Source organism: Acanthisitta chloris, unplaced genomic scaffold, assembly GCF_000695815.1.
Source record: "Acanthisitta chloris isolate BGI_N310 unplaced genomic scaffold, ASM69581v1 scaffold7374, whole genome shotgun sequence".
Classification (NCBI taxonomy): Eukaryota; Metazoa; Chordata; class Aves; order Passeriformes; family Acanthisittidae; genus Acanthisitta; species Acanthisitta chloris.
This window is the reverse complement of record NW_008669785.1, coordinates 35333-56492: the sequence shown is the minus strand read 5'-3', so window position 1 is coordinate 56492 and position 21160 is coordinate 35333. Positions and strand designations below refer to the sequence as shown.

Genomic DNA, 21160 nt, shown 5'->3' with positions numbered 1-21160 from the left:
GCGCTCCTTCCTCTCTCCGCGGAGCTGGATCCGCCCGGGGTTGCGGCGCCTGCTTTGTGGCGTCTCGGGAGTGCTCTGGAGGCCAAGGCACCTCCAGGCCTCGGCGCTGTCTGTCGTGCGTGAGAAATGTGCAGAAAAACGCGTATTGTAGGCGAGAGTACTTAGTTAATAACTGTTCATGAGCTCAAAAGTAGTAGGTGGGTAGGTGTTCGCACAACCGCATCTTGGGGTTTGAGTTGGACAAACAGCACTGGGCCTGTGGAATGTGGGTCACTGAAAAACAAAGGCAAAATAGTTTAAAGTCGTAGAATACTGACTTGCATTTCAGAGGAAGAGAGATTGAGACTGTATTAGGAATGAAAATTATGAGCCTGTGCTTACTCATTTCTTAATTGGTGTGCTACAAAATCAGTTCTTTATTAACATATCTCGTTAACTTCAAAATCCCTGTGTGATCATCTTCCCCACATAATGATGGTTTGGTATCTAAGTGTGGCCTCTTGGCTGCATAGAGTTCTAGCTCAAACTGTTAAGCCTTTTATTTTGTAGTCAAGCTGTTTCCTGTACAGGTGTTTTTTCTAAGCAGAACAGTGTGCAGGGTAAGGACCTGCAGAACTTTTTACTCTTGAATTTTTCTTGTGTGCAAAGGTGTAGTTAAGTGATAACCACTTAAATGCCTGTAATGTAGGTTTTGAGTTGGTCACTGAAGTGAATGAAAAGGAAGGTAATTAAATGGTAGCTTTTAGGAAAACACTAATGCCTCAGTTGTGTCCAAACCTGTGTTGTAATTCTGAGTTTTGTAAAGCTTATTCAGAACACGTCAATTTATATGGCTTTTAATCAAAGAAAACATATACCTAATCAAAACACAGCTACTACAGCATCAATAACCTGAAAGTGTGTTTCACAGAAACAAGTAGAAACTGACTTCATACCTTCTCCTTGTGGTTTTTTACCTGAATGAAGCAGTAATTTTAAAGAGCCATCATTACTGCTGTTTCAGTTAATTTACTCCATGTCACTGCTAATATAGTTAGAAACAGCTTATGTAAAACCAGGGAATAGATAATTTATTCTCTGCAAAGTAGGTTTTCTTTAATTCTGAGAAATTTACACTGTTCAGTAATAGTCTTGATTTTGCACTGTACAGCTTTGGCTTCTGTGTTCCTTAAGATGTCTTAGTGGTGTGTATTTGATGATTTGTAGTCAGTAAGTCTGAATTTTTTATTTTGGGATGTTTAGCCATAGCATTCCAGAATTCTTAGATTAGTGTTACTGTCATCTTGTTGGACTAATCTTCTGCAGTTATAACACCTGGTTTGAGGCTTTTTTAAAAATTGTAATAGGAAGGGGAGTAGAAGGGAATAGTAACAGAAAAAGACTGGTGGAAATTTCCATTCTGTCTGATAGAAACTGAATTTCACAAAGATGATTGTCAATTGCTTTTGAAATTTAGTTGTGCATGATTTTAATGGAGCTTAAATGTGAGATACTGAAGTGAATTCAGCTGTTTCTGCATTGGCTGAAAGCAGTGCATCCCTTCAGTTGTTTACAGTGCTCTGTGTTTTAATTTCAGGAAATGTGAATTTTTCAGGTAAGACTTCGTGGTTAGTGTGTTCTCATGAGAGGGTCTGCTTTTTGCAGAAAGCAAGCAACCTGTTGTACATACAGTGATATTGAAAAGGGTGTTCAGCTTTGTTTTTGGGAAGTTTTGCCTGGTTCAGTGACCAAGTCCACCTGAGACCCTTGGAGACTTTAGTTTTAGCATGACTTAGGGAGGTTTTGTTGTTTGTTTGTGGTTTTATTTAACTTCTTGTGTGTATTTTATGACTTTTTTCTTCTCTCTTACAGTGATCTCAGTTTGATCCTATACTGAAACTAGGTGTTCTTAAAAAAAGAAAAACCCAGAAGCCCTTGTTTGGGGTGTTGTTCATAAATCTGGGGCTTTAAAATACAGTTCTGAATAAAATCTTGCAGGTTTGAGAAGCTTTTATTGTAGTCTTACAGGTGGCTTTGGATCCCAGTAAAATGGCCTGTTTGCTAATTTCAGTATAATAAAATGTTGCTTGTTAAATCAGTACTGAAAGATGATGTATTTTTCCAGAAGTAATGGAGGACTTCAGTGCTAACAATTTAATGTATTGAAATGTAACACTGAGAGGATAATTGTGTTCAATCCCTGTGGTTCTTGAGAAGATTTTTGTTTAGTGCTGTCCACAACTGATTTGTAAGGTTACTGTCAGTATCTGCTAGCATTTTGGGAGCCAAATTCTCATTACTCTGTTTTTAACCTTGTTTTCCATACCTCGTCAGACTTCAGATATTTTGGCTAATTTCATTACATTTGATAATGAGGAGAGAGATCTAAAAGACAGGAAATCCCTGAATATTCTGTGGAAATGAGAAGCTGGGTGAAGGAAGGAGCAGACATCAATTCTGTGACAGCTGTTGTGAGAGCTCAGCAGCTTGTTTGCCACTAGTTAGTAAGGCACAGTGGTGCTGCCCTCTCTGCATCCCATAGAGGACGTGAGGAGGCTGTGGGAGTCTTCTCTGGAGGTGGGTAGTTTGAGAAAACTAATAGATGTTCTTGGATAGAAATGAAGTTGGTGTTGTAGGATACATAGCCTATGTGTAGGCTCACCTGTTATTATTGCCTGTGTTGTCATGGATTATAATATATAAAGTATTAATCTGTCTGTGGAAGGAGAGGGTCACTGCTTTTGTTGCAGAGATGGTGTTTCAGATGTACACTTTGTGTGCAGCTAAGGTTATCAGCTCCTCTCTGGATTTTTTTGAGGTGTTTTGGGAGGAAGGTGGGGTACCTGAGGCACCAAGGCAGATTGTATGATTAACCAATTTCAAAATAACTCTGAAGGTATATCTTGATTTCCAGTGTTGAAAACTGTCCAATTACCTAGTCATCATTAGTAGCTTCAGCTACTAATTACAGTACAAAAATTACTTTCTGCTCACATTATTTATAATCAAATGGACAAATGATCACTTGAGATAATGGAAATAATCATTCCTCTTTAATTGTAAGATTTGCTTTCAAAGGGCCAGGAGCTTGAAATAAAAAGTATTATTTCTCAAATGCTGGGCTTGTCTGTCTTAGTGGGGTCTTAATGGGATTTATACTTGTGTGGTTTTAAATTTATAGATGCTTCTACTTAAAAATGAATAAAAATTACTCTGCATTCTGTAATGTAGAGACTGATATGTTGTATTGGTAATATAATCTATTTATGGTGTATGCTCTTAAACAAGAACTAGATACTGTAAGACTTTGCAGTAGGTGATTTGATATACAACCTCCCATGGCAGGGGGGGCTGGGACTAGATGATCTGTAAGGTCCATTCCAACCCTTAAATTCTATGATTCTATGATTTAGAAGTCAGGTGCTTCTAAACCAATTTCTCAATTATGCCGGTTCAATTAGTTTATTCAGCATATTTTAGTAGAAAAATGCACAGACTCTTCAGATAAAGTATATTTTCTTTCCACCTTAAGCAACATAGCTGATTAAAACAATTAGCATTGACACACATACATTATTGATGTGGTTTTGAGTTGGTTCTTTCAGGCTTTAAAAAGCAGGTGAAAAGTCAGCTGAAGTTCATGGAGCTGTTAATAACTTGCTAAATCAAAATAATTTTACTTTAAAAGAGAAGAGCTGTGGAGCTCTGTGAAGCAGCTCCCAGTTTCAAGAAAAAGCATAGTTGCATGCTCTTCTCAAAACCTGGGATGTCATTTTTTTGAGCTCCTTATGCGCCTTTCTGTCTTTTGACCCAGCAGTCCAAATTAATGTTAGTAATTTTTTTAGTTCCTTTCTCTTCTGTTCAGCTTCCTGCATTACCCCTTTCACGGCATTTTAAATTTTTTCAGAAAGTGATTTTGAGCAGTATGTTTTTTGCTTACAGGTGGCTGTTAACAAATTCATTATTAAAATTGCCTTACAAGTTAATCATAGGACATCTGGGTGTTACTTGGAAAATGGTGACTCTTCAGAATTTTGACAAGAGAAGTAATGTTTAAGTTTTGTAATCATTGTAAATAGAAGATGGGGGAATCAACAATTCATTATTATCACAGCTGCTGTTTAATTTGAGTGGGCCAGTGCTGTGCTTGTGTTTTTATTCACAAAGGGCTGGAAAGTAACACCGTAGTCATTCAGCTTGCTGTAAGCAATAGGGTGTTGTAATTTTAAGAAGGTAAGTTATCCAGACAAATGCATTTGTGGTTCACTAGAAAATAAAAAGCTTCAGGAAAAGAATGTGAAGAAGAACTTCCAGATTTACCATCAGTTGACACTGAAAATCAGCTTGGAGACAGTTAACATTTGGTCTAGCAAACAAGTACTTGTTTGACCCTTGCTGGACCAGTAAGTAATTAACCTCTAAGGTTGCAGAGCCAGTTGCAGTGACAGCAGAGGTCAGTTTCGCTGACAGCAACATCTCTTACACTGCATGTAAGTGTCAGGCAGTAAACAAATTATATGCCGTAGTTTTACAAACATGTCAGTTTTCCTGAAAGCATAATACATAGGAAGATAGAAGACAAATATAAGTGCCCTGCATCACATTATCTTGGTCACTATATTGAGGATTCGTAAAGAAGAGTACATACATTGCTCTATATTGATGTATTGGTTTGACTACAGCATTTCATTTTCAGTATTCAGTCCATTTCTTTAAGGCATACTTTTGTTTTCAGACACTTGGGAACATCAGTATGCTGCTTGCTGTTGCTCACTATTTGTTTAAGTATGAATTTCTTAAAAACTTTAAAATATTCAAAATGCAAACATGAGGTGGACAATCTTGGCATGGAAACCTCTTTTGGTAACGGAGGCAATCCATTCTTCTGCTACTTGTGTGTGTTTGCAAATTACTTCAGGTACTGTATTTGCATGTGTTATACCTGGTTTGTTCCCTTTCTGCTAATGAGAATCGATCTCAAGAATAGTGACAGAAGGCAAGAAGAAACCAATTGCTTGTTCAAGTACAGAGTCCATTGGCTCTACTAGCAGATGCATCTTTAATGCATGTGACATTTTCTCTTCATTTCAGGTCCTGTGCAGAGTCAGGTGCAGTTCTCCTCTGGCTATGGCTCTCATCCTCCAAACTACACTGCGCCTTCAGGACACTATTCCCAAGTGCCCAATAAAGCTGCTGCTTCACATCTGGATAATCAGTATAGAGCCAGTTACTATCCTAGTTACTACTCAGCACCAGCACAAAACGTTACAACACCACCTGTGGGTAGCAATGTGTTGAATGCACAGGAATCACAGCACTTGTACAACAAAACTCCTCTCCATACAGGAGGGTCAAGTGATGGACCTGTTCAAGGAGCAATATCATCTGCATCCTACTTACATATGAGTGCTCAGCAGTCATATTCAGCATTCGATAATCACTACAGCACTTCTGTCAGCTCTTCAGTTGCATCTCAGGGATTTCCCCTTAATTCTGGTGGCTACACCATGCCCGTGGTTTCTGGTGCCATGTATCCTAATGTTTCCTATCCTCCTGTGGCTGCTGGCAGTTTGTATGGGCAGACATTTACCTCTCAGAGTCTACCTGCTGTTGGACCGTTCAAAGAGACAAATGCATTTTCTAGCCAGAGTACATCAGTACCTCATTCACTCCAACAGCATGTTCCTGTGGGATATAATACAACAGTATCAACAATTTCATCTGCTCAGTCTGTTCAAGACAACCTCTGCAGGAATCTCACTGGATCGGTTGCTAAAGTAAAAAACCAAGTAAATACAGGTATGGTATTATTTGAAGAATAGTGAACTTCAAGATGTGTCTGGGAAACATCAGTAATCCTGTGCTTTTGTTGGTTTGTACATGTTCACTATGTGAAATTCTGTATTGTAATTTTGAATTCTGTTCCTCGTTTTTGAAGCTTTTCTAATTTGCTTACCACAGTCCTCACAATAGCAGCTACATGTTTCTATTGAGATACCATTTAGGGAATGGTTTCAGTTTATTGATGTGTTTTTCATGTGAGTGGCCTCAAGGGAATTGTTTCTTGAAGTTTTGAAGGAATGTGTAATTTCTGAAATATGTCTGCTAATCACAAAGATACTTTTTTCCTTTTTCTGGCTGGGGAATTTTTTTCTGGTCGTGGTTTAAGTTGTTTCTTTAAGTTTTGCTGAAGCAAACATACGCTTTTCACAAAGAAAAAGTGAAAGTTACGTGGGTTTGGAGGCAATTGGATTCTTTATAATTAGTATTTTTGATAAGCATTTGAACAAGTTAGGAATTTCAATGCTTGTAGCAGATTTTTGTAAGCTACAACGTGATGGTTTTAGTATGGGTGTAGCTATAGAGAATGAAGTTGTGAAGGTGCCAGCCAAGGGCAGGTACACTCAGTCCTCAGTAGTAGCTGCAGCTTCTGCTTCATAGGAAAACTGTGTACAAGTTCAAAGGGTAGGCAGTACTAGGTAGGAAGAATGAAAGAGAATAGAGACATAGGAGTGCCTCAGCATGGGGGGATCTTGCTCTCCATCTGAGAGAGCAATAGTATGTGGAGGAAAATTTTAGTTTTCTTTCTATACTGGAAGTTTTCTGACTTTATGCAGTTTTGACTTGTAAGCTGGGCCAGACTAATGACATTCTCTCTCTTTTAAGAGAGATTATAAAGAGCTGTAGAATGTTTCCTTTTTTATGCCAGATACTTCAGATTATATCGTAACATTGAAATTGTTTTAGGAATCTGTGTAGCTGAGGTTTTCTGAGACCAAGGACTTACGAAATAATGTGGTTTAGATGATGGTAAAGCTTTGCCTGGGAAGAGCAACTAAGCTTAAATCAAGTTCATCCAATCTGTAGTTTGAATTTCGTTTCAGTACTGCTTTTTCCTCCCACAGGAGTAGAATGTAGAGTGTCGTCCTTCAGCTCAGTTTTATTAGTTTGTATATTTGTAGATTGAATTCTTGTCATTCTAAGGTGCTCTGTGTGATTTTTCTGCCGTGTTTTAAAACCATGAAACAAAATGCTGTTTAAAAATGACAAATAGGGAGCTACTTGAAAAAATTCTGAAGTTAGTGTTTTAGTGTAAGAATGAATTCTTTAAAGTACTGAAGGTTTAAAACTCTGGCAAAAAAAATTCATTCTGTTGAGTGCAGAATCTGCAGCTTGATTTGACAGAATGCAGGTATCATTCAAGAACAGTACAATTTGCAGTAGTCATATGAAAACAACTTACTGTTTGTTTGAACTGTTAGTGTTTTGTTTATGGAAGTTTTAAATTTCAGTGCTTGTTAATTTTATTTCCTTTGGAGGTGTCTTGAAATCTGATTTGTCATAACAATTATTTTTTTTTGTAAGGAGCAACGTTTAAAGGTGGAACAGTCGAGCTGACCAGACTGTGAAGAACAATATGAGCAATAAGTAGTCTTATTTCTGAACCATTCAGTGCTGCTCATAAGGGGGAGATTGAGTTAGTACATGGCCTCAAGAATAAGTAGTAATATTACACCTGAATTTCAAAGAACTGATGATAGTATTAGCTGTGTTAGTGGTGTGTAAGAGGTACACACTTTGCAGTTAGTAAATAAACACTGATCCCCGGGTTCTGTTACACTTGAGTAATGCTGCAGTACTTGGTCTGTTTGCCAGACTGTAGGCATCGATAGTTAAACCACGTTCAGACTCTTCCTGAACTCGTGAAGCTGCTGATATAAGCATGTCCTGTGCCTCATTGCTCAGTGGACTGGATTGTGGAACTGATGTATCTGGAGAAGAATTTTCTCTTCCCTCTGAATCCTGGTTCAGCCTCAGCACACAAATGATTCTGTACTTACGGACTGGGAAAGAGCAGATAAAGATCACAAGGCTGAGGGAAGAGCTGGACAGTTTTATTGCTAAATTTTAAGCACTATAAACCATTTTGGTGTCCAGAGCTAAACAAACTGCTTCCAATGGTATTGACATCTTTTAATCTAGAATTCAACATCTTTGGCTAAAATACATTAAGAATCCACTTGCTACAACATCTGGCTGATAAAATAATATCAATATTAAGTTATAAATAAATAATAATAATAATATTACATAATTCTGATAGTTGTTTGATACTGGCATAATTGGCTTTCTTTTTGGGACACTGACATGCTTTCTAAATTTCCCAGTGCAATCTTGGTGTTCTCAAATGGATGCATTTTATATCTTGAAAATTATTTGCCAGTTCTTATGCGTCCTTGGAAAGTATCCGAGTACAATACACAAGGAACATAAGGAAATTATGAATTATTTTTCAGAAGGAATTTTTCTGAATATTTCATCCTCCCTGCTGTTTTGCTGGAAGGAAATAGTGATGGAAAATAGTTGCTGTCTGTTCTGTGCGTAGGTTTTAGAAAAATTACTTTGTAAAACAATTAAGATGTGCTGAAATTCATAAGTGTGCTTTCTGTGACTCTTTGTGTAAAGAAATTTTGATACAGTATCCTACTATTAGTCAGGGTGCCAATATGACAGTTTGCTGTCAGTGCTCCTGTGAAGGATGACTCCTTACAATCCTTGAGTTAGAAATAAGCAAATCGTAGAAAGGCTGTCAGTCAGGGTACTGCTGTCTTAATGTGTTTTTCAATAGCAGTTTCGTGCAGTCAGTGATCACTGAAAGCCCTCTGTGATGAAATTGAAACATTCTTTATGTAGAAGAATGATGTGTTTTTAATAATATCTGTGTGGTAAAACAGGACTTACCCAGGAAACTCAGACTGCCAAGAGTTTTTCAGAAGTGTGATGACTTCTGAATTGTTTTTCTACTGGAAACAAAAAAAAAAGTTGTGAGTGATGGACTTAGATTGGTTGATTTAAAAATTCCATTTTATGTTTGGCCTTGCAGAGCCCCCAAAATGCTGAATCTGTTAAGATCAAACCCCTGAGCTGCTCTGTCGTGTACCAAGGACAGAGAACTGCAACAATATCTTTTTCTAAAACTTTGGCAGCCCCTGTCTGAAATAGCTCAAGTATTTGCAGTGAACCTTGCTCAGATATCACTAGAATACATTTATTTTATGAGGATTATTTGTTGCTGGAAGTTGACTGCTTTTGATGAATGGTAGCCAGTGAGAGGAAGTATAAATAAAGTAGAATAGAAATATCTCTAATTTGATGGTTTTTTTCCTTGGAGGTATAAACTAGTTTCATCCTGCAGAATCATGCTCTTCTAGTCTTGAATTCTGTATTTCAGCAGAACAGTGTTGGTAAAAATCTGTCCAGGAGTGTTGTTGTGCCATGTAAATAACTTTTTATTATGTTTCTTGTCTTTATACGTCAGTTGGTTTACTTAATGGCTTTCCAGCTGAAATCAGTGCACTCTGATTTCTCTTGGTGCTTTCCAAGTTGGTGTGGATGTCATCCAGGATACCTAAATTTTGCTCGACTCCTCCCTGAGGAGAAGGAGCTAGATAACTCTTTCTGTGGGTCCAGGTTTCTTTCATCCTGGCATGGACAGTCTGCTCGAGCAGGAGACACTCTAATTTCATTATGTCGCACACATACTTCCCCTTATTGTCAGATCAGGATGTAAAGTCCTTGGTGCCCCAGTTCCATAGGAATGTAGGCTATAATCCTGTAAATCTGCTAATATAGGTGTGGTTGAAAAAAGGGAAAGGACTGCAGCCAAATACCAAAAGTCATGGAGATATGATGCTGAAAAGCTTGTGAAAAGCAAGCTGCAGGGAGGTGGGCAATCTCTCACTAGAAATTGTTTGCTGTGTTGGGTGCAGGGGGTGTGTGGTGAGGGACTGTGAGGGCAGGAAATCAAGATTGCAGCTGGAACAACTCAAAAAGGATGACTCTTGCATCTCTTCTGATTAATTAATTACCTGTAAGTTTCAAGTTAGAAATTAAATAAAAGCTTGAAGTGCTTGTGTTATAGGAAAAATGATTTGACCAACCCTGCGCATTCTTTTTGTAACGTCCTTTTTATCTGTGTATCATTGTTGGCACATGGCTGTTGTAACCAAGTGGCATACTTGATCATCATTAGTGCAAGAGATGCTCATGGTTCAGAGGCACAAAGGGAAACCTTCAGTGCACATTGAAGATGAAGGAGTGGAATGTGAAAACCAGAAAATATTGTGTCACGGAAAATGGGTTTTATATTTATCACAGCCTGACAAAGCTCTTGACTTCTCGTGACATCAGCCGATGTGAATATTGTTTGGCCTGATTGTGCTTGTCCTGAATAAGCTGATGGGAAACTTGTACTTGAAACTGGTGTTTGGTCCAGCTTTGTCTTGAGCTAAAATAAGCCATCCTAAATTGATCAATACTTATATGACAGAGTGCAATCTTCTTATTGGCCCGAGGGCAGAAAAATTGATAGCATAATTACTATAACTGTGGATTGTTTCATGTGATGATAGTTGCTAACAATCTATTTTTAAATAATAACTTCATGTCTTTCCTTTGGTCTTGGTTACTTAGGGCTTTCAAAAACTTTCCAGAGTTATCAAAGAAAGTTTAACGTGTAATTTTGCAGGTTGGATTTTTGTACGAAGAAAAAAATATTTTTTTCTCAGGGTTTAAAAACATTTTTTCATAACACATTTAAAGGATCCACATAATTTTGAAGGATGTCGGGTAGCCTTTGTTTGAGAATAGATACTAGTACTTGGCAGGAAGGTATTACATCTTCAGCTAATCCAGGTGTAAATTGGTTTTGGCTTTGAACATGTGACACTGACTTTATAGCATTTAGCTGCTCTGCTGCAGTGCTTGATGCTGCAAGCATTGCTGTATTGACTTGAAACGTGGAAAATACCATAACTTCACAAGAAAATGGGCTACAAAGCTTCTTAAGTACTCTAATGTGTCAAAGAACTTCCGTGTCATCTTGCATATCTTGCTTGAGGAAGTTGTGTAGCTACTGTAAAGAGAAGATTCCTGACAGGTGCTGATGCTCCCTTTGGAAGTCTGCAAGACCATGTGTAGAAGCAGAGGTTATAGCAAGTACATTCCAATAAAAAATGCTCTGTATGTACATTGGAGAAATGCATAATTTTGCTAACACTTGCAAAAAAGCCCCATGTATGCTCAACATCTATCTGAAAATTGTAAAATATGTAAAAGTTCCATTAAGGTGCTGAAAAAGTTTGCTAATAATTTTGACTGTAAGTAACAAAACCGGATCATTTTAAGCTTCCTCTTCTTCCAGCTGTGCAGGAAACCTCAACTTGCCCACAAAGATCTTTCAGATATCATCTCCATTGTTTAAAAACAAGTCAGGGGCTGGATGAACTGCACTGCTTTATGTGCAGAGGAAGCAAAGTCAGTATTACTAGTGAGTTCTGTAACTTATATGAGTACTCTACAAATGGTGAATTTTTTTCTTGCCTAATTTCTTTGTTTACTAGTATTGGTAATACTGTTTCCTTTCTAACTGATAGCAGCTTGGTCTGTCAGGGTGTTTTAGAAAGAATGATAATACAAATTTTTTCAATTTCTAAGCAAAGAATGAGCCTCTTAAAAGCTAACTTAAGTTATGTCTGATAGGAGTTTCAAGTGGACTGTGTCAGATCTCTCAAAGCATTAATCTGACTTCTTTTTAAAGCAGATTATATCTTGTCCAGATGTCTAAAACACATCAGAAGTTTTGCAGAATACTTAGGGTTGATTGAAACAGATTGCTTGGAATAAGGGTCTCATAATTGAGTACCAGAATTGAGTACCAAGTGCTAGCACTGTGAGGGAAGCAGAATACTGGTCTACTCCACAACAGATTTCCAGATTTCGTGCCTGTGGGAGGAATGTTGAGGGGAAGCTCTTTCAAATGGACTGTGTTCTGCTTATCTGGGAAGGGGAACTTGTAAAAGTGTGGTGTTTTGGGGATGTATTAAAAATTAGCTTCTGCTTAGTCTTGATCTTGCTATGTCATGTTTTCATTTTGGCTGTTGTCAGAGCAGTTTGTTCATTTTAATGGGGCTGTAACATTATAGGTATTTAATTTTTAAAAGCAACCAACCTTTCCATATATCCTTGTTTGAAGTAAATGCTTTGAAATACTGTATTGTTTTCTGTAGTTACTGTGAAATCTAATGTGATTGCTTGTGTTTTGTAATTGTCTGCACAGCACAAACAAAGGTTCCTGCTTTCTGCTGTTGTTTTCAGGTGGCGTTGGTGTTTCACAGCCCATGCACTCAGTGAGCCAGAGTGCTCCATTCACCAAGTCTGGGGTTGGAACACCTGCTTCCTCTGCTGTGAGCTCCTCAGTAAGGTCACCTGCTGCAAGCCTCTCCTCACAGCCACCACCTTCACCATCTGTTACCCAGTCCCCAGAGCCAGCCCTTCCGGAAGGTACTAAAAGGGATTGGGAAGTTTCAGTACAGTTTTCCACTCTGTTCCACATGCAAACATGAATGGAAGTTTTAGTGCTGATTTTTTGTGTTTGTCTGACTGGAGCACATCTCTTGCATTTCATCAAGCTCCCTTAGTGTTCTTGTTTTATGTCACCTTGGTTCTAGCTTCTCTTAGCTCCTGTGTTTGATTTCCTTCTTCCATATGTTGTCTTTGGCTTGTTGGTCTTGTTGGCAGTCTTACCTCTCTTACTCAAAAAAATCTTTTAGTTTCCTTATTCATCTAAAAAGCTGCTCACTATTTCTTAGAAGAAAGTCTTATAAGTAGCTTTTGTAATTAGTCTGTATTGAAAAAACAAGGGTAAACTAGCCATTTGCACTGGGAAACAGAGAGAGTTGGAGTATTCAAACTGATACAGATTTTTTTGTTATTCCCTAGCTGTAAGTGCCCATGGAAAGCTGCTGCAAGAGTTAGTGGGGGAAAACAGGAGTTCTTCTATAAGCCCCTTCCTATTCTGGTGTTGGTCACATCCTGATAAAGAATCAGTTGGGTCTTAAGCCTTCTTCAATAATTTTAATTTTGCCCTGATGTTTTGACTTGCCTCTTGAGTGTTACATGTTTTCTGTATCTAGTATTTACTGTGCTAATTTTATTTTTTTGACTGTTTTCTCTCTTGGTAATTTCACAATTTTAAAGTCTTATGCATAAAACTCTGTGTGAGAGGTGGAAGTAGGCATTAGTTTTGTCCAGAAGAGTGTGGTAGGTTTAGTGTTAAAAATAATTCTCAGAATCATGGTGCATGATTGCCACAGCATAGTTTTTTATTCTTAAATGTCGGACTCCTCTGACATAAATACCTAAATGACCCCTTTTCTTTCATTTCTTCCTTTTTCTGGTGGAGTGGAGAATACTAGTAAGTTGTCAGTGAATCATCTCTGTATATCTTACAGGCATAAAAAAATCCTTCATTGCTTTAAAGTCCTATGTACAGTTACAATTTCAAGGAAAATAAATCAGTTTTTGAAACTGCTTTGTTCTTGCACAGTTTTGTAAGTCAATCTTGATGCTGAGTAGAATTAGCGTTGTAGATGTACTTGCTAGAAAAAAAAATTGCATCATCTTCAAAGAAATTGCAAACTGTGTTTCTAATGAGAAAAAGGATTTTAGCTGTTTGACTGTGATTGCCTTGATATGCCATTTATAAGTTCTTGCAGTGATTCCTATAAAATGTGTTAACACCTGTTACAGTAACTGCAAATATTTGCGGTTTCTGCTCAACTCTTCACTAAATTCAAATGCTTCCAAATAAGTGAAGGTTAATGCAGTGTATCCCTGAATGAGCATCTTTGAATCCAACAATATACCTATGTCAGCAATATAAAGAGAAGTTGTCAGGGGCTTACATTGACCTAGTTTTATTTACATTAATATAATCAATAATAAATCCATGTACATGTCATCACACATACATGTTTCTATGTTCAGATGATGTGTTTATGAGCATTGGAAGACTTCAAACTCTGTTAATTTCATTTGAGGAGTCTGAAATACATACTTTTTTATCAACAATTAGATGTGGTAATTTTCTTTGTGGAAATGAACCTACTGAAAAAATAGAACACATGTACTGAATATTTGTCTGGGTTAGAGTTCCAAGTGTGTTTCTCATGCAGAGATTAGATGGACTGATTTTTTTTTTTCCTTATTATAGAATCTCATTGTCTCTATGAAAGTATTCTGAAAAACCAGTTTGAATTAATTTTAAAAGTGGTTTTCATTGTTTTAGACTCCTGTCCGTGTCTTACTATACAGAATTAAAATTTTCTGATGCAGGACAAAACCAGTAAAATATATATTGATATCTTATATCTATATATAGATAGATACTTTATATTTTATATCTATATTTTTATATCTATATATCTTACATAAAATCTATGCAAATTTAATGCAGATCAACTAATTTACTTGAAAGTGGCATCCTACACAAACTTCGAGAATGTGTCCTGTCTGAATGCTATTTGCAAACTTAAGGTTTAATGTTGATGAGTGGAGCTGATGAGTAAATAAAAATAGTCTAAAGTCTAAGGATGGAGGAGGGCTCATTTTCTAAGAAATACTATTTGTAATATTAATTTCTTTATGCTGTAGTAAATTTGTTGAAAATATGAGGGTTATGGGTAGAGAGCCTGTTAAATTACCTCAGAATATAGTTTGTATTTGCATGTGGTTGTGTCATTTGTGGCTTTGGCATGGCCTTCATTTTGAAACTTAAACCATGTAAAATGTGGACTATAAAATGTAAAGTCTTTTGTGTTATGGGTGATTGAACTTAAAATGCCTAATAGTTGGTTTATTTCATAGGCAAGTGAGTTCTTATTCCAGTTTATCCTGCTGTGTCCTCCCACCTACATTTCTAGGTGTCTGTAAATTCTAGTGGGATAAAGCCTTGGAGTGCAGTATTATTATGTAACAAGTACACTGGTAGCAGGGTTTAGAAATTTCCAATCCAAGAAATTTGTGACGATTTAAATTATGTGGTTGCATTTTAAGCCCGACTTAAGGTGTGACTGACTCAAATGATTTCTAAATAAGCTTTTGTGGTTTTAAAAGCAGGAGACTTTAACATTATTAGCAGCTCTGTAAAAGATGCTAAGCAGAACTGAGTTGTCACAACAGAAATCATGATTAGGCATGTGATGGCACTTGGAATTGCTGCAGCCACCCATTTCTGCTCTTCAGTTGCTTTCTCCCCTCTGTTGGCCTACTGGTGGCATTGCTGGGTACTGAACTAGAATGGGAGACTTTTCCACCTGAGAATGACTTTTTAAACTAGGTTATTTTTCTGCCAGATCTTTCTCAGTGTTTTCTTTTGGCTGGACAGTTGTGCTGGCACAACACAGGAGTATCCTAAAGGCAGTAACTTGTAGTACTGTTGGCAATGAAAATAAATGTGCACAAACTCTGGTTAGAGGTTGGTAAAGGTCAAACCAGCCCTGCCTCCAGAGGATTCATAGTTACATAGTTCATGCTTCCTAAACTTCTGTGTCACTAGCATATTAGTCTATTTTTTTGCTTGTTTATTCTCTGAACACATGCATCCTTCATGTGTGTGACCAGTAACTGCAAAAGCGAGAGTTTTAGCAGTAGAAAACTGCTTTTCATTTTAGTTTTTGCAAAAAAACCCACAGTCCAAAGTAACAGAGATAGAATGAGTAACTCAGTCTTTTTCTCTTACCTGCCCATGTTTGGAATTTTTGCATTGGCATGCTCTTTCCAGATAGATATCCTTTCTTTCCTCTTTGTATCTGTGTACATTATATTTATTAGAGGTCTGTCTTTGCTCTCTCACACTGCCTGCATCTATAACTTTGGCTCTCTTTGTTACAGTGCATCTCTTAGTCATCTTGACTTTTCCCCTTTTACTTTCATGTTGCTTTGTTTCTTCTCCTTCACAATAATGCACTCCTTCTGTCTTACTCCTTGGGAGCTCTCCCTGGCATGAGAAGAGACATAGTCTCCTTAGCTGTAGTCTGTTTTCACACAGAGAATGGTTTTCTTGTATTCTTCTTATCAAGTACATCCTTCATAAAAGATGGGACTAGAAATCACTCAAATTAGCCCTGTGTTTTAGCAGTATAGAAAAATCTCCTCAGTTGCACTTGGGATGATTTTGTCTTCAGCATTGTGATTACTTGAATTATGGAGAAACCTGATTGGAATTGTATGAGTATAAATGCAGTAGATCTAAGGAAGCATAATGGCAGCTTTTTCTTGCACTAACCTCTCTATGAAACTTCAGCTTCTTGAGAATGTTTTACTTTGTTTTCATTTTACTTCCAGTGTTTGAATTGAACTCTTTGCATTAATTCTGTTAACTAAAACTGAAGTGCTCTTCTTGGGTTCATTTGCTAGCCCTTTAAAAAATGTCCATGGAAGTAACAGTATTTATAGCCCATGGTTTAAGTAAAATAAAGGTTGATATAGTTGACTGAAGTTATGCATGGGGATTCTTAATTGCAATGATGGTTTCAGATTATGCATAACCTAACACTTCTGTAGTGCTTTATAGTATTAAAATAAAGAATGCTACTCAATGGTGCCACAGTTCTTCTTCAGGGGGAAAAAATCCCAAACTCAAGAATCTGGAAAATTTTGAACAGTTTTGAGGATTAGGATATTTTCTTGCTATAGGAATCCATTAGATTGCTAAGAGAGAGTGATCACTTGCATTTGTTTAGGATATCTCTGCCTGACTAAAGCCTATTCAAAATCCTTGCTAGCCCTAATTTAAGATTTCTTGGAGAAGCTGAAAATAATGAGTAATGTAGGAAATTGCTGCATGCTTTACTCTGTTATAAAATGATATATTTATGTGTTGCTTTTGTGTATTGTTCGCATATGTTTAGAGTAGGTATTGTAAAAGCAAACAAACAAAGCCCAAAAAATCTTACAGGTTGTGCTTTGGAAGTGGGTGGTAAGTTGTTGCATTAGAAGCGGATAGTGTATGCAGGGGCATAAATATGGGTCTATGAGCCTGAATCTAGGCACTTATTTAAAAATAAGACAAACCAAATTATCAGGTTTATGTAGCTTAAATTCCTCTGATTGTGTTGCTGTCTGTGTTTGTACTCTTGCATGTGGCCACAGCAGTATGTTTCATTCATTTCTCACAGCGTTCAATTCCAAGGTGAATCCTTTTTGTATAAAAAGGGGTAGGTGTGCCAAGCAAAAGTTAATATTAAATGTTTTCATGACAGAATTTGAGTTTGTCTGGAAAGGAACTCATTCATTTCTGTGTATTAATTTATGAAAGTATTCTCATGGACAAACTGATATTAAATAGATATATAGGCTTTGCATGCACATACATGCATATAAAATTTTCTGTTAGCTTCCATGTGCTACTAATACTTTGCTAAACTAGCTCACTAAAAACTGCTTCTGGGGTTGTAGACGTAACTTTTTGCATGTTGGGATTTTCTCTAGAACTGCTAATTTATCTCACTTTTAATGCAATGATTTGTGACTTCTGTTTCTCATCTTTCCTGTCTGTCTGACTCTTATGTTTGTGCTTTCCACTTCACAGGCATGCAGTATGGTGGATATGTTAATAATCAAGCTAGCTCTGCACCAGCTCCCTTGTCATCAAGTTCAGATGATGAGGAAGAGGATGAGGAGGATGAGGAAGCAGGTTGGCTTTAGCTTTACACCAGTATCTTGTTCTCTTCCTACTCAAGGTTTTCTCCATATTTCCATCCCCTGAAACTTTTTCTTCCTATAAGACTAAAGATCACTCTGACTCATCATGTATCAAGTTAACTAGACATTTCTCAGCTGTTACTAGTACAGTAAACAAAAAGGAGTGGTCAGCAAATGGGTCTCTTGTTTTTGGTTATACTCATAGTAGGTGTTTTAGGAATCTAACAAAGTAATTTTTGTAACTTGAAACACTCCCATATTTTTAATACTTAGATTTGCAGTTGGTTTTAAACTCTTAATGGAAGATAAGTAGCTGTATAACTTACTGATAATTGTTTATGCTAAGCAACTAGACACCATTTGTATTGTTACATTAAACAGTGTTTACCTGGTTCTAATTTTGCACATTGGGAGCTCCTATGGTAGTAAAGTAAATACTGAAAGGTACTAAGTGTGCTTTTTAAGATGGTACATTAATCTCTGCTGGTTTTTTTTTTCTCCTAAGGCACATAGGTTTAGTTGTAACCCATTTGCTTTGTAGAAAACTTCAAGTTGTTTATTTCTTTTAAGAAGCAGTTTGTCCCAATTGATTGAAACGTTATGTTCTTGCTTGCAAGGATGCTGCCTGTGTTTTGTCAGAATGGCCTTGTTTTGTGAGTTTCATGTTTGTCACCACCTTAGTTTCTCGAATTACAATAACATTTCTACTTCAAACTTAGAGAATTCTTTACAATGTATGTGAGTGGTATCAGTGGTAAAAGCTTTTTAAGATGAACATTAGACTTCTACCCTGGGTGCACATACCTTGTGCTGATATACTACTCCCATTTGTGTGTGCTGGCTCTCAGTATTGATTTTGAATAGCAAACTCTTGTAGCTTTTACTCTAAGTTTATAGTTCATGTTGTACCTAGTCAGAAAAAAAATCAGTGCCATATAATTCAGAGTTTTATTAAGATAATTAAATCATCAGCTGGAATACTGTAAAAATAGCTTAGTGTACTCATAATAATAATTCTATGAAGAATGGAGCTAAACAATGATGACATCCAGGTCATAATTAAGAACAGTGAGTTGGGTTCATGTTATCAGTTTGAATAATACTGATTTAACTGTTATGTTGAATTATTAGTAGAACATTAGAAGAAAATAGTTGCTGTTCTTTTTCCAAGGAGGAAGTAATTTTCAGCTGAAGATACTTGTCACTGTTCTAGCCAGAGAAGGACAATATTTGAAGGATGAATAGTACTTAGTGATACTACTGTGATACCATTACCCCCACCCCTGGTGGAGCACAAGTATTAGGCTGCTTTGCATATACTGTGCAGTTCTTGCTGTTTCAGCCTATTGGTTCAGTTCCTTTCTCACCCTTCTGGTGGTACCACATTCAACTGGCTTACATTATTAGTGTTAAGCTATGCATAGTAACTCCTGAATAACTTTCTTTTTTAAATTTAAGGATACTTCCTAATCTTAGACATGTTTTTTTCCTAATGTAATCATATAATCATTAAGGTTGGAAAAGACTTTCAAGACCATTGAGTCCAACCTTTGACCAACATCACCTTGTCAACTAGACCATAGCACAAAGTGCCACATCCAGATGTGTTTCTTGAACACTTTCAGGGACGATGATGCCACCATCTCCCTGAGCAGTCTGATCCAATGCTTAACCACCCTTTCAGGGAAAAAATTCTTCCTGAACCTCTCCTGGCACAGCTTGTGTCCATTTCCTCTTGTCTTGTTGCTAGTTGCCTAAGAGAAGAGGCTGAACTCCACCTAGCTACAGCCTCCTTTCAGGTAGTTGCAGAGAGCAATAAGGTGTCCCCTGAGCCTCCTTTTTTCCAGGCTAAACAGCCCCAGCTCCCTCAGCCTCTCCTCATATGATTTACTCTCTAGACCCTTTACCAGCTGCGTTCCCCTGTTCTGTGTTGCAAAATTGAGTCTAATTAGGCTCTACCAGCTAGAAAACAATTCCGCTTTGGGATATAAAGTTTGCTTTGGCTATTGTGATACAGCTGCTGTTTGAATTCTGCTTTCTCAAAGAGTAGGCTAAAAGAGCCAGGAGAGCATTTTGGGTGTTTTATTGCAACGCTACCTACTAAATTTTCTGCAGGCGATTAACTTTGCTTAATCCCATGCCAAGGTTTCTGTCAAAGGATATGTTGTTTGTGGGGTTTTTTTATCAATCCTAACATTTCTCTCCTTACTTTGTTCCCTAGACAAAGTCTCATACTCCCTACCACCTTTTACTTCCAAGTTCTGTACTTCACTAAAACCCATAGCCTTGGAGCTGTCAATGTATTCAAATTTATCTCATGCAAAAGAGTGAAAGGACACCCAGGTTCAGTACATAGGCTACCTGATCAATAAGCAGTGTGTTTTATGTCCTGTCACCAGGAGTTAATATAAGTCCTAAGCAGATGCAGTGCACAAGTTCCTAGCTCAGACTGTCCCAGTGGTTTTATGAAAAATAGGTGTTGGCAGTCTGGTTACTTGTGTTTGTGTAGCTTCTGATTTTTTTTGTTGCTCTTACCAGTTAGATCTTTAAATATGTTGCCAAAAAGTTCTTAAAAACTGAAAGCAGATGCTACATTGGTAACATCATTGTTTAACTGTAAAAGCATGTATAAGTATTTTTGTCTGCACAGTGTTTTCTAATATTATTTCTAATACAATTTTTTCTGTCTTTTTAATATACTCTCTGGTTTGGTGCTTATTTGGCCAAAGTAAACTTTGACAGCTGTTGTAGGTTAATTTAAGCATAGGAAAACTGTTGTTTAATTCTGTGGGAGTTCTTGTGGGTTTTATGAATGTAGAATCTGTGTGATTTCCATGACACCTGTGACCAGCCTAGAGTGTGATGCTACTTTTGGTCTGCAGGAAACTGTCCAACTCACTGTTTTTGAGTCAGCTATTTATTCTCCTTTGAAGAGTAGAGCAGGACAGGTTGGAATTCTTGTAGGCATTGAGACTCTGTCAATTTTCAATAATATGCTTCAGAATTTGAAAGTTCTTTGGAAGCAAAGACCTTAACTGAAAAGTCTTCAGTAAGTATATGGGTTTCCTAGTAATAGTATATGCTTCCTTATTTTAAGTTAGGCAAACCTTGTTTGTATTTCAGAATACCTGAGATGATACTTTTTGGCTAAAACTTTTCTGTGTATCAGGAATGATGCATGCGTTTTGTTTTGTAGTAGAAGCATGACTAAGGTATGTTTACTTTTTCTTACAACATGCTTTTAAAATATGTTCTTTCAGATATTTGGCAAATTGGTTTCTCATAATTTTCCCAGCAGATCTTGAGAAGATGTATGATATTTCTTCTTTGCCACTCACTGTACCATGTCTTCCTAGTGAAAAGAGCAGACTCATTTTATATGGCATTGTGTTATAGTTGGTTGTAATTTTATGAATACAATTTACTGTGGAAAAAACTGTAGTATGAGACATAGTGGTTAAATCAGAAAGCTTGAATTGGTGTCTTACATGTTCACAACTATTCTTATATTGTCTTGGTGGTGTTTGAAATGCAGAACTAACTTCTGGTCAGACAAGAAAAACTTCTTTGACATTCTTAAATCTTGATCTTGTTGACCTAACAGAAGTATATTTTGGCTTTTCTGTAGTAGGACTTA

At 37.1% G+C, this 21160-nt stretch overlaps 1 protein-coding gene across 1 annotated transcript in view; it reads left to right on the top strand.

The window, feature by feature from the left end:
• Positions 1-5070: 5070 nt before the first annotated feature.
• The window catches only part of SEC24B (SEC24 family member B), a gene marked incomplete at its 5' end in the record, with an annotated part of 40218 nt that continues 24128 nt past the window's right edge, over positions 5071-21160 (top strand). Inside the window, 3 exons of the mRNA XM_009073437.1 lie at positions 5071-5778; positions 12136-12321; positions 17411-17515. Of these exons, the coding sequence (XP_009071685.1) occupies positions 5071-5778; positions 12136-12321; positions 17411-17515 (999 nt within the window). The remainder of the gene's footprint in view (positions 5779-12135; positions 12322-17410; positions 17516-21160) is intronic.